Below are 14057 nucleotides of genomic sequence, written 5' to 3'. Positions count from 1 at the left end.
ATGAATGTTGAATTGATTATTCGAGTATATACCTCCTCCCTCATGTCTTTTGGTTAGAAAATTTGCTTGTTTTCTCTCTGGCTTTATTATTCTGGTGGTAATTTTCCTTCAATGGCTGTAATATTGAAAGAAATATTTTTATTGCTTACTACATTTTTAATACTTTGTGTTCCCTTTTCTTAGTGACAGTATTTGTTCCATGCTAGTCTTACCACATGCTATCCTATGGACTGAATTGTGTGCCCTCCAAGTGCGTATTTTAAAGGTGCAGTGTGACTATATCTGGAGATAGGGTCTTTAGGAGTTAATTAAGGTTAAATGAGAGCATAAAGATGGGGCCTAATCCAATAGCACTGTGGCTCTATAAAAGGAAGAAAAGAGAAAGAGATCCTGTGAGGACACAGTGAGTAATCAGCCACCTGCAAGCTAGAAAGAGAGCCCTTGCCAGAGCCAGAACATGCTGGTACCCTGATCTCAAACCTTCAACATCTAGAACTGAGAGAAAATAAATTGCTATTGTTTAAGTCATTCAGTCTCTGGTATTTTGTGATGGCATCCCAAGAAGACTTAGACCACACAGGTCCTGTAATAGGAACTGGAAATGCAAAGATGAGCAGAAGAGAAATGGTATGTTCTTGTGAAGGTTTCAGGATTTATCATTTAATTTTCTATTAATATTATAACATTTGTAAATATATTCTAATTATAGTATAATTAATCATATTAAAAGTTTGATATTTATAACTTAATATTGAAATAATTTAATATTTGTAATATTGACCAGTTACATAAATATTAAATATTGGTTACTCATATAGATATAAATTATTAGCTGTTTCAGTGGCAAAAAGGAAAAGTATAGGAAGCCATAAGAGTAGTATATAGATAGGGTGCTGGACCTAACTGTAAGGCTTTTCTGAGGAAGTGACTTGTGTGGAGATATGATGGATAAGTGAGGACAGTACAGGTGGGAGAACATTCCAAGATTCAGGACCAGCATGTTCAAAGGCCCTGTGGTGGATCCCTGGTTTACTAAAAGAGATTGCCATGATTGGAGTTCAGAGATGAAGAGGAAGTTTGGCAAGATCTGAGAGTAGAAAGTTGGGTACTGTTCAAATCATGTATGGTCTTGTAAGTCAAAGACTTTGATCTTTATCCTAGGAGCTGGGAAGTCAATGAGAGGAAGTAACATGACTTTTGAATTTTAAGATTAGTTTGTTAATAGTGTGAAGAGTGAATTAGAAAGGTACCAAGAATTGAGGCAGGGAGCCTGTTTGCTTTTTAAGTGAGATTTTAATTTTTTTTCAGTTCATTGTGACCTTTTGATTGTAAAAAGTTTTTAACCCTTAAAGTACTTTCTCAAAGTACAAATAGACAAACTAGGCAGTCCAGTAGAATTTTGGTTCCTTTACATTTGTGACGCTTTAGACAATAATGTTAATTTAAATAACATTTTCGTTACAAAATCTTTTCCCTGTAATGTTAGCTGCGGTAGTCAAATAATATAGTTGGTTCGCATTTAAAGAATTAGCTGGCCGGGCGCAGTGGCTCAAGCCTGTAATCCCAGCACTTTGGGAGGCCGAGACGGGTGGATCACGAGTTCAGGAGATCGAGACCATCTTGGCTAACACGGTGAAACCCCGTCTCTACTAAAAAAATACAAAAAAACTAGCCGGGCGATGTGGCGGGCGCCTGTAGTCCCAGTTAATCGGGAGGCTGAGGCAGGAGAATGGCGTAAACCCGGGAGGCGGAGCTTGCAGTGAGCTGAGATCCGGCCACTGCACTCCAGCCCGGGCTACAGAGAGACTCCGTCTCAAAAAAAAAAAAATTAGCTGAGGGAATGTTATTGCTTACATTGGAAATGCCAAGGGTTAAACATCTTCCAAAATTTTATATAATATTACCAACTTTTTGCATGTAACTTGTTACACTTAATTAAAAATACTAAAGATCACATAATGATAAAAAATAAGGCATCAAATTTGTAATTTTAAAATTAAGTGATATTTTTCTGTTATAGCAACTGAGAATATTCCCAACACTTAAAGAAAAAATTAAAATAACAATACATTGGCTCCCTCTGCTGCTTGAACAAATTATTTCATTTACAAATATAATTTTTTCAACATTTTTCTGACATTATTATGTGAAATTGCTGTTACCTTCTCCTCCTTTTACTTCCTCCTTCCTCCGTGTGGGAAATTTGAGACATAAAGAAAATCTGTCTAGTAATTTTTTTTTAAATCCTAGTGAAACAGTTCTAATTTTCAGTCAAATTTTTCCTGAGGAGATAACTTGTTGTACTAATACTTTGATGGCTTTAAATTCCTCAAATTGAGTTGCCTCCAGTTTCATCATTCATCTTAAAATATGTCCATCAAAAATTGTTTTATCATTTATATATTTGTGTGCTTTTACAAAATTAACTGACTTAAAACTTAGAAGCAATGGTACATCCTCTTTACTTGTAGAATTATATTGGAAATAAATATTACAAATAAAAAATATATGTTTTCTTAGACTGTGTTGGTAAATACAGGTGAAAGTAGTTGGCATTTTCATTTATAATTGAGGTGTCTGTGTTTACCCTGGTCCATATGTAAAGTTTTCAGAAAATGAAACAATGCTATAGATTCAACCCAGCTTTTTATGCTTTCCTACCTGTATGAATTGCTATTTCTCTTTTTTTGGTTGTGAGGAGATGAAAGTATACTTTAAATTTTAGCTATTTAAAAGAAACAAATATATGCTGTTTTATATTATTTTTTCTCGAAGGAGGGTGGGTTGAGGGGTACAAAAGCAGAATCAGCTGTGGAATTTTTTCTAAACATACCTCTCCCTACATACATTTATTTTAGTTAATTTAAAAATAAGATATGCTTCAGTTTTAGTTTTATAAGCTTAGAGAAGAATAGCAGTATCATGCCTTAAAACATACACAGGCTGGAGATATAAGAAAGTTTATTGCCCTAAAAACTATAGTAGTTTATATGGCATAAGAGGCAATGTGGAAGCTTGGGATCTCTTATTTCAGTGTTCTTCTCCGTAAGACAGTAAAAACTCTTAAGACAGTGCCTGTGCATAGTGAGCGCATTTAGTGAAAAGAAGAAGAGTAAGTACATTGGGCGACAGAGCGAGACTCCATCTCAAAAAAAAAACAAAACTTTCTTCTACCTACAACTGTCACTCCAGTGTTTATTCTCATAGGAGTATTCATAAAGCATTTCCGAAATTTATGGTGGGTAGTGGTGTTTTAGTGTTATGATCAATACTGTGTGATTAAAAAATGATAAATGTATATGATTAAGTGAAATAATGAAATGTACATAGTAAATAAGACATAGAACAGTGAAATATTAAAATATTAATACAAATAATAGAAGTAACTTTATGCAACACAATCCCTGGCATATTAATAAGTATGTCTCTACTTGCTTTGTGTGGTCAACACTGTATTTAGTAATCACTGAATAAATATTGATAGGTTGAGTGCCATTAACTATTTTGACATTGATAATCTATTGTTCTTTCTACCAGTGTAGAAATTTCCTCCCTCCCTCTGTCGCTCCCACCGTTCTTTCCTTCCTCTATATGTAGACATAATCTTGAAAAGTCAGAGCAAAATTCTGGATCTGATAATGAAAAGGTTATTTTATTTGTCAATTTCAGTTTGTATTCTCTATAAGATTGTTTTAAAGAATTCATTAGAGTTATACTAATCTTCATAACTGTCAGCTCCTAATGAAAGGAGCTAGTGTGTATAAATATGGATGTTTCACAAAATTAATTCTACTTTTTCAAAAACTTATCCATACCTTTATTTTGTTTCTGGGGCAAAATAGATAAAGCTGTACTGTTTAGTTTTATTGAGTCACTTCCAATATGTTTCCCAATGTTCTTTAAAAATTTTATATATGAGTTGGAGAGAAAAGCTAGTCACGACTGAACTGTTATTGTAAATAAATCACTATTAGAACTTAGAAAAGGCAGATGACAGAAGCACACAAAATTGAACACTAAAAAATGATATCTCTGGGTTCTTAACTTTAGTGTATATGAAAATCATAAGTAGGAATTTATTTATAGACACTCTTAGGTGTGGCCCACGAATATAAATTTTTAGTAAGTAACCCAACTCACATCTAATGCTAGTGATCTAAGGACCATATTTTTTGAAATACTTGATCTAAGGACCATATTTTTTGAAATATTCCTCTAAGATGGCTCTTCACAGAGTTCATGATCTTGATGCAGGCTCTTTTCTTCAGTGCTAGTCAAAAGAGAACCTTTAACTTACCAGAGTGTTGATATTCTCTCTCAAACTCTCTGTAGAAATTGGCATCCACAGATTTCTTAGAATAATTAAAGTTTGGAACCCTAGGATTATCAATGATTGACCATGCCAGATTTTTTCTTTTGAGGGGGAAAATCTGATAACATCAGTTTATATTTGTGTTATGTTGTGGGTTTATGAAAAAATCATTCTAGGGTGTTTTCATGCAGTTTGCTTGCTGCTGAACAGTGGAGATAGAATGTGACTTTAAGTTTCTCTTCTCTTTGTAAAATTGAAGAATTTACCTCTCAAAAGGTAATATGCTTATCCATGTACAGACTTGCACTGAAGTACACCTCTTCTCGCCCAGTTTATTAGATGAATTGGTAAACTTACTTAAGAGGGCCAATTTCAAATGAAGTTTTGAAGATACCTTTCTCCTGGTGTAGGGGATGGCACTGTTATACGACTAACGGTTTCATATGCCCACTGTATAGTAACAGACCAATACACTGAGTAGCAGGATTTGCAGCAGAGAAAGAATGTCATGATTGCAAGGTGTCCAGTGAGGAGATGGGAAGAGACCCTCAAATCCTTCATCTCCCTGAGGAGTTCTGGGCTGGGACTTTTAAAGAGACCATGGAGAGTGAGGAACTGGAAAATTGGGGTGGCTGATTGGTTGGGGAATGAGGGATGAAATCATCAGGATGTGGAAACTACATTCTTTGGTGACTCAGCTTCTGGTGGTATCCTTCATTCAGAGCAGCTGGCATCAATGGGGTTTTTCAGACTAGCCGGTGTTAATAGTTTCATTGGTATTCAGGACCTAGAGGAATATCTTGAAGGGGAAAGTAGAGGAATATCTCAAAGGGAAACTTTGAGTTTCATAATGTTCAAGTTGTTACCTATAGAGCAGTTAAGGGAAACTGTAATCTAGGATCTGTGGGATTTGGGGCAATAGGCACCAAATAGCCATGAGGAAGCAGGTCAGAGAGCAAGCAGACCTGGGGATTAATGCTCAATGTACTGCAAGCTTGGCTTATTTTTGTTTGTCCCCCTATTATTCCTTGGTTAATTTATAAAGTTTATAAGGACAGTTTTAACATCTCTCACATAAGAGTCTTATGATATACTTTATGCAAGGTCAGAAAATCCCTCCTAGGTTATTGACCTGCTTCAGGGGAAAAGGGCAGGGGAAAGGTTAGTGAGACTTTCCTGCCTCTGCTGTTTTTCAGTATGCCAAGGAGGCCTATTTTGGGGTAGTGTGTCCTGAATCCCATCATTCTCCTCCGCAATCTTTCTCCACATTCATCTAGCATCTTGATAGAGAATGTGGCAACTTTATTCTGTCGTTAGTAGAATTCAGATAGAATAGAGATTTAGGGCTGGAGAAAGTTGCCATGAAAGACACTATTTTGTCTCACATGCAGAAAAAGGCACTAGATGTGTTCATTCAGTAACTGACTGCTAAATTGTAAATTTCATTTGATGACCTCAGTGAGATGGAAGGGCTTTGTCTTAAATCACGGGTACTTATTCTCTGAAGAAATTCTTAAAAGATCTTTTTTGTGGGCTTGTTTTTTTATTATGGGAGTTAGGAAGGGAAGGCAGTGTATATTTGCTTTCTAACTAAAATAGACTTTGTATTTTTGAGTTTTACTTAAATATGAAACCTGTGAAATAACTTCTGAACTGGTAATTAGTAATATCATTTATTTTTATTTAACAGGATACAGATGATTCAGTTGATGCTCAAAATATTTGCCATGTGTGGCACATGAATGTAGAAGCCCTCCCAGAATGGATAAACTGCCTGATCCAAAAAGTAAGTTCTTAGTTTCTGAGTAGAATTAAGAATATACAACCTTCAGAATGTTTTTGTCCTCCTTTTAGAGCTATTTTTCTTAGATGCATTGCTTGGCCAACCTCTTACTGTTCCTCACTCCCATTACCCCTCTTCACACTTCTTTTCTCCTTTCTCTGCTTTATATACCTATCTGTATTTTACACACACATATACACACATGTAATATATGTTACTTTTAAATATACAGAAGCATATGTATGACATAAATATATATATTATACATGCACATATACATATTTACCTACATACACATATAGCTTATTTAACTTGTTATTTGCCTAGCTCCCACCCTAGATTATAAGCACCATGAAGTCAGAGACTTTATATTTTTGTTCATTTGTATTTCCCAGCACCAAGAATAGGTCCTGTTCAATAAATGGAATATTTTGTATGTGTTATTCATATCTATATATATACACATAAATGCACAAACATACAAAATAAATAGGATAATTAATGACCCTCATTGGTATAATCAAAATGAAAATTCTATGCTTTAAAGGATCCTTAATGAAACATTATAAGAGCAAGAACTGACCTTGTATGTATAGTTACTTTTTACAATTCAAAACTCCTGTCTTAGGACTTTGGAAATATATAATTACATTTCTCCACTGAGCAGCTTAATTTTTTGTTAAAAACTAACATTTGATATCCCTTCTCACACTGTAATAATTTTCTAGGAGAATGCCAATGCACTGTTTATAAGTGTCCTGAACTTAAAATATATTAGGACACTGCAGATATTTCACTATCTCAGTTGAAGAGATACTTTTAAGACAGTTCATTATTAATTTCCAATCTAAGCATAGAAAATACACTGTCTGATGTATGCAATCAATATCTTTTGGTTGTATGTAAAAAGCCAGGAAGAGCTTTATTCTATTGGTTGGGTAACGTTCCCTCCCACAGTGCTTGGTATGCAAGAAGTGTATCAAAACAGACACTTTTCTGTGAGATTTTACTTGCAAATTAAGCTCTGTCCACTGATTCGCTCCCTGGTTCCATAGCATATTTTTCTTTAGTTCACACTGTATCCATATTTAACCTATTGTTCAAGAGACTCTCATTTAGAATTCTTAGGAATATTGTTTGCTTGGGCATGATTTGCAATGTGTTATCATTCTAGAACTTTGGCACTGCTTATCTTTATTTATTGGAAGGCTTGTTTTATTTGCTGTTCAGTCTACTAATCAGAAAACAGAAAGCTAGCCTTTCTGTGGCATAGAAAACTTTCATGTGGCCGGCTGTAAAGAAAAAAAAAATTCTCTTCGGTTTCTTTATAATGAAAGCACTGTCTTTATTTTTCTTTGTTACCTGTAGGCCCAGTGGACAGTTGGAAAACTGAATTGCCCTTTCTGTGGGGCCCGTTTAGGGGGCTTTAATTTTGTCAGCACTCCAAAATGTTCCTGTGGCCAGCTTGCAGCTGTACATCTCTCCAAGAGCCGGACCGATTATCAGCCAGCACAGGCAGGCGGACTAATGAGACCATCACTGAAATACTTGTCACATCCTAGAGTTCAGTCAGGTTGTGACAAGGAAGCTCTGCTGACAGGTGGTGGCTCTAAAAACAGAAATCACAGGCTTTTAAACATGGCCCGAAATAATAATGACCCTGGAAGATTAACAGAAGCACTCTGCCTGGAGGTGCGATCAACATATTTTGAGATGAAGAATGAAAAACTGCTCTCCAAAGCATCAGAACCAAAATACCAGCTTTTTGTTCCCCAGCTTGTGACTGGCAGATGCACTACAAGAGCTTTTCATAGAAAATCACATAGTTTGGATCTGAACATCAGTGAGAAACTGACTTTATTGCCCACTTTATATGAAATACATAGTAAGACTACTGCCTATTCCAGACTAAATGAAACGCAGCCTATTGACCTTTCAGACTTGCCTTTACAATCTAGTAAAAATAGCTGTTCCTTTCAGAAGCCATCCAGTTTTGATCCTAGTATGCTGCTGCAAAGATTTTCAGTGGCCCCCCATGAGACCCAGACACAAAGAGGAGGAGAATTTCAATGTGGTCTAGAAGCTTCTTCAGTGTACTCTGACCATACTAATACTAACAATCTGACTTTCCTGATGGACCTGCCCTCAGCTGGCAGGAGCATGCTGGAGGCCTCAGACCAGGAAGAGCACCTCTCCCCTCTGGACTTCCTGCACTCACCCAGTTTTTCATTGGGCAGCATTAATCAGAGGCTCAATAAGAGAGAAAGGAGCAAGTTGAAGAATCTAAGAAGGAAACAACGAAGGCGTGAAAGATGGCTACAGAAACAGGTAATATTTTTCAAAAGATTTTACTAAAAAATCTGTATTATAAATACTGGAGTTTGGGGAGTGGAGCTAACTTTCAACATCTGTATAATAAAAACTTGATTTTAATAATTCTGGAAATGCTGTTTCTCTCTAAGTGCATTAAATAATCATGCAGCTGTATTATAATTGGCATGTATAACCCAGTCTCTATGCTTCATGCATGTTTAGAAAAAACCTCTTTTTCCCAATTCTGCTAATATTTTAGAGGGATATTAATCTCTAATTAACACTGGATTGTTTTTTACTATATTTTAAATGTTTTACATGTTAGGGTTATTTTGCAGTGGTTTTATTTTGGGTTAAAATTTTTTTTTTATTTTGGGTTGAAAAAATGTTTCTCTAAGTAAATTCAATCAGGTGACAAAGTCATTCACTTTTCATCACATTTATGATAGCTTAAGTGGGTATTTCAAGGAGCCTTAATCATGGGCTCACACGATCTAATTATGATTAACTGTGCTAAACTGTGAAAATTATCTAGAGGGTAATTTACCCTTATTGTAATTTTGTAGGAGACTATGCTTCTCTATGATTTGATATACTTCAGTACCCATAGTAATATGCTCCAGTGTAGGATGTGTGAAGGAACTGAACAGTAAATGTTAGGTGCTGTGGAAAGAAAGCAATTAAAGCCAGTGGATGAGATGCTCATGAACATTTGGAATTTTGAACCAATATGTTTCTGAATAAACTTTTTTTTTTTGCAAACTGACTTTATTATCTACTTATTCATAATAGTGTCCTTATTAATCAGTGTGTTGTATATTAACAGAACTAAAATATAGAAAGCTGCAACTTGATATATTCATTTTTTCTTTTAAAAGTAGTTAACTGGGTCAAATAGTATTTCTAGTTCTAGATCCTTGAGGAATCACCACACTGTCTTCCACAATGGTTGAACTAGTTTACAGTCCCACCTGCACGTTGTGCACATGTACCCTAAAACTTAAATTATAATAAAAAATTTAAAAAAATAGTTAACTTATGGCTTATGATTCTAGTTTTGACTCAATATAATGAAATTACTGCATTAAATGCTTCAGATTGAGTGTTTTTGTCATCTTTCAGTTATATAGTATAATTATTTCTATAGGTAATTTTTTATTATATTTTTGGTTGCTAAAATGCATTTCAGTTTGGTTTGTTTACAAGTGATAGTGTAATGTGACATCAAAGTATATATTACAGAATGTGAAAAACGAATGTGTTTTAGCATCATTATAACATACTTCATAGTTTAACTTAACTGAAACTGCAAAGTTCAAATTTTTCATTGAGACTTCACCTATATACAGGTAAATTGGAGATGGTCATCAGTTAAGTGAATATTCAGAAAGAATAATTTCAAAATGATTAATGTAATGTGGAGGGCTCTAAAATAATTCTGTAGCAAATAGAAATGTAAAAGAAGTATGAAAATTATACTTCATACTGTAAATATATGCAAATAACATCTTTGCAATTTAAAAATGTGTTTAATTCTTAGGCTAGGTAGTTTTGAAAACCTCAGCTACACAATTGATCGTTTTCCATCATAGGAATACTCATGTACACAGTTTAGAGCAAAGCAAGTACAAAGTTAAAGTGATTTTTTTTTTGTATAGAGGAAGTTATTTGTATTCATTCACATACATATGATATAGCTCAGCTAATTGATCAGAATTAATGAGTCTTAGACCTGTTGTCACAGGTCAGTGTAGGAAGTGACATGGCCAGATCCTACTGAGTTTGGTAGCACAGAAGCTACAGGCAAACAAATACCCAGTGTTTACATAGCACAGAAAATTTTGAAGTTTATAGCAGCACAGAAATTTTGTGTTAGTGATGTAAGTATACATCGCAGTTAGAACCAGAATAATTACAATTTTTAAGTCTGTTTTGCTAATTCAAACAAAAAGGCAAATCCTAGAAAGAGTAAATATCTGAGATAAATTAATGGCATAGGTGTGCAGTTTCATTCCATATTTAATAAAGATTGTGTGAACACTTGTTAAGTGCTTGTCTGGGATACTGTGTCTTTGACTAATGACTTCAGTACGGATCAATCTTGCCTTTTTTAAAATGAGGATAAACATATAATATGTAAAGTAAAAGTTACTATTATTAATGATAGTTTTTTAAAAGTTTAGAATAATTGGTTGATATATCTGGATTTCTAACTTTCACTTGAGGTTTTTAATAAATGTTTGTAAGCTAGACATCTTTCAGTGATCTATACCATGACAGAAAGTATTAATGACAGTACAAAAAGTTATTTAAATATTTGAATCTTAGGGATGTAAATGAGATTGATATTGAAGCAGACATTATAGCCAGTTTTCAGGGTTTTTGTTTAGCAAAAGTTAATTGAGCATCTACTTTGGGGAAAGACGTAGCACTGAACCACATTTAACCAGCAAACTTCTTTTTTATCCAGCATAGTCCTTTTGTTTTTCATTTTTATTTTTTAAATTATCATGCGATAAAATTATCCTCTACCTACAGCTTTATGACTTAAACACATGTGAAGGTTTATATATAATGACCAACAGAATGGGCATACAGAACATTTTGATCACTCCCAAAACTCCCTTGTGCTGTGTACCTTTATAATCACATGCTCATCCAATTCCTAATCCCTGAAAACCACTGATGTGTTCATTATTTTTGTTTTGTCTTTTTGATAATGTACAATATTAATATATTGTTAAAATATAGAATCCTATAGTATACAACTTTGAGACTGGCCTCTTTTACTTAGTAAAATTGCCTATGAGATTCATGCAAGTTGCTGCATGTATTTATAGTTTGTTGTTTTTCATTGCTCAGTAGTATTCCATTGTATGAATGAACCACAATTTATCCATTCAGCTGCTGAAGGACAAGCAGGTTGTTCTAGGTTTTGACAATTATGAGTAGAACTTTTACAGATATTCATGTGCATATTTTTGTGTGAACCTAATTTTTTATTTCTCTAGGGTAAATACTCAGGAGTGGGATTGCTGGATCATATGGTAAGTATATATTTACTTATATGAGAAATTGTCAAATTGTTTTCCAGAATGGCTGTACCATTTTGCATTCCAAGCAGCAAAGAATTCCATTTGCTGTGCATCCTTGAAAGCAAGCACTGGTATTCTCAATATTTTAAAATTTTAGTCATTCAAATATATAGACATTTGTATCACATCATGATTTTAATTTGCTTTTCCTTAAGGATGCTGAACATATGTGCTTATTTTCCACTTTTTATGTATTCTTTAGTTAAGTGTCTTCAAATCTTTTGGGTTGGTTTGGCAGCTCATGTCTATAATCCCAGCATTTTGAGAGGCCAAGGCAGGAGGATTGCTTGAGTTTAGGAGTTCAAGACCAGCCTGGGCAGCATTGCAAGACCTTATCTCTACAAAAAAAATCAAAAAAATTAGCTGGGCATGGTGATGTGTGCCTGTAGTCCTAGCTACTTGGGAGGCTGAGATGAGAGGATTGTTTGAGCCCAGGATACCAAGGCTATAGTGAGCTATGATTATACCGCTGCACTCCAGCCTGTCCCAGAAAATACAATCTTTTACTCAGTTTTTAATTGGGTTATTTTCTTCCTTTTAAGAGTTCTTTATATATTTTGGATACAAGTCTTTCAATGGATATGTGATTTATAAATATTTTCTCTCAGTCTGTAGCTTTTCTTTTTATTCCCTTAATTATTTTTCCTGTAGAGCCAACCTGTTTAGTTTTTATGATGTCCTATTTCTCAAAAACCGTTTTCATAGATTATGCTTTTGGTGTTATATCTAAGAACTCTGCCTCATACTAGGTTATGAAGATTTTCTCCTATGGTTTTTCAAAAAATTTTATAGTTTTAAGTTTTATGTTGAGAATTAAGATTCATTTAAAATTAATTTTAATAAGTTGTGAGGCTTAAGGGGTTTATTATTTTACATAGAGATGCTCAATTGTTTCAGCACCAGTTGTTGAAAACAATGTCCTTCCTTCATTGAAATGCATTTGCAGCTTTGTCAAAAATCAGTTGTCTGGAAATTTGTGGGTGTATTTCTGGACTCTCTTCTGTACAGTTCATCTTTTTGTCTGTGCTTTTGTTAGTACCCCTTTTTTCCTGTGACTTTATTACTCTTTTTCAAAATGGTTTAGCTATTTTAAGTTGTTGACTTTCCATATAGAACTTAAAATCAGTCTGTCTATATTTATAAAACATCATGTTGGGATTTTGATTGCAATTATATTAAAGTTATAGATAAACCTGGGGAGAGTTGAAATCTTTACTATGTTGACTCTCGTAATATGTGAACATTGTCTTTCTTTTTATGTCTTTTTTTTAAGTCTTTGATTTCTTTCATCAGCATTTTGCAGTTTCCAGCATTCAGAACCTGTGCATGTTTAGTTAGATTTATACCAAGTATTTTTTCTTTTGAGAGGAGTTATTATTATTTAAAACTTTTTTGACTTACAGTTATATATTGCTAATGTTTAAAAACACTATTTTTGTTTTGACTTTGTATCTTGTGTTATTAACAGTATACGTTCTTGATGTCTTTTGTCAGATTTATTCCTATTCTTTTTAATGCTGTTGCTAAATGCTAATGTTTTATTAAATTATAGTTTCCAATTCTTCATTATAGTATAATGCTGAATGAAAATGTTGAGAGCACAAATCCTTGTCTTTTTCCTGATATTAGCAGGAAAGCATGCATTCACCATTGAATATAATGTTAGTTGTATGCTCTTTTTCAGGTTGAGGACATTTTCTTTCATTTCTAGTTTGCTGATAGTATTCTCATGAATGGATGTTGAATTTTGTAGAATGCTTTTTCTGCATGAGTTGATATGATCATGTGTTTTCAATGTTAATATAATTCGCTATCAAATATTGAGACAGTCTTGCATTCCCACCATAAACTACACTTTGTTATGCTATATTATTATGTGTATTACTAGATACTATTTGCTAATCATTTTTGAGGATTTTTTTATGCCTCTGTTGATGAAGACTATTAGTCTGAAATTGTCTCTTTGTAATATCTTTGTCTGATTTTGATACCAGAGTATTATGGCCTTATGAAATGAGTTAGTTGTCTTTTTTTGTGTTTTCTGGAAAATAATGAGGATAACTTTTTTTTTTTCTGATTGAGATGGAGTCTCGCTCTGTTGCCAGACTGGAGTGCAGTGGCACGATCTCGGCTTACTGCAACCTCCGCCTCCCAGGTTCAAGTGATTCTCCTACCTCAGCCTCCTGAGTAGCTGGGACTGCAAGCACATGCCACCACATCCAGCTAATTTTTTTTTTGTTTTTTTTTTTTTTGTATTTTTAGTAGAGATGGGGTTTCACCATGTTGGCAACGATGGTCTCGATCTCCTGACCTCGTGATCCACCTGCCTCGGCCTCCCAAAGTGCTGGGATTACAGGCATGAGCCACCGCACCTGGCCGAGGATAACATTTTTTTACTTAAATGTTTCATAGTGAAACTACCTGAGCCTGGAGATTTCTTTGTTGAAAGGCATTTAACTATGAATGCAGTTTATCTAATAATTACAGGACAATCCAAGTTATCTACTTCATATTGGGCAAATTTTGATGTTGTTTTTGAAGAATTATCCAAGTT

The 14057-nt window shown here is 34.2% G+C and overlaps 1 protein-coding gene across 1 annotated transcript in view; it reads left to right on the top strand.

Annotated features, from left to right (window-relative positions):
- The window catches only part of RNF180 (ring finger protein 180), a 228374-nt gene that overhangs the window by 40641 nt on the left and 173676 nt on the right, over positions 1 to 14057 (top strand). The window contains exons 3-5 of the mRNA XM_011930131.1: positions 6003 to 6098; positions 7464 to 8423; positions 11420 to 11455. Of these exons, the coding sequence (XP_011785521.1) occupies positions 6003 to 6098; positions 7464 to 8423; positions 11420 to 11455 (1092 nt within the window). The remainder of the gene's footprint in view (positions 1 to 6002; positions 6099 to 7463; positions 8424 to 11419; positions 11456 to 14057) is intronic.

Source organism: Colobus angolensis, unplaced genomic scaffold (genome assembly GCF_000951035.1).
Source record: "Colobus angolensis palliatus isolate OR3802 unplaced genomic scaffold, Cang.pa_1.0 Scaffold84, whole genome shotgun sequence".
NCBI classification, from domain to species: Eukaryota; Metazoa; Chordata; class Mammalia; order Primates; family Cercopithecidae; genus Colobus; species Colobus angolensis.
Note: the sequence above shows the minus strand (reverse complement) of the source record. Positions and strands in the feature narration are given on the sequence as shown.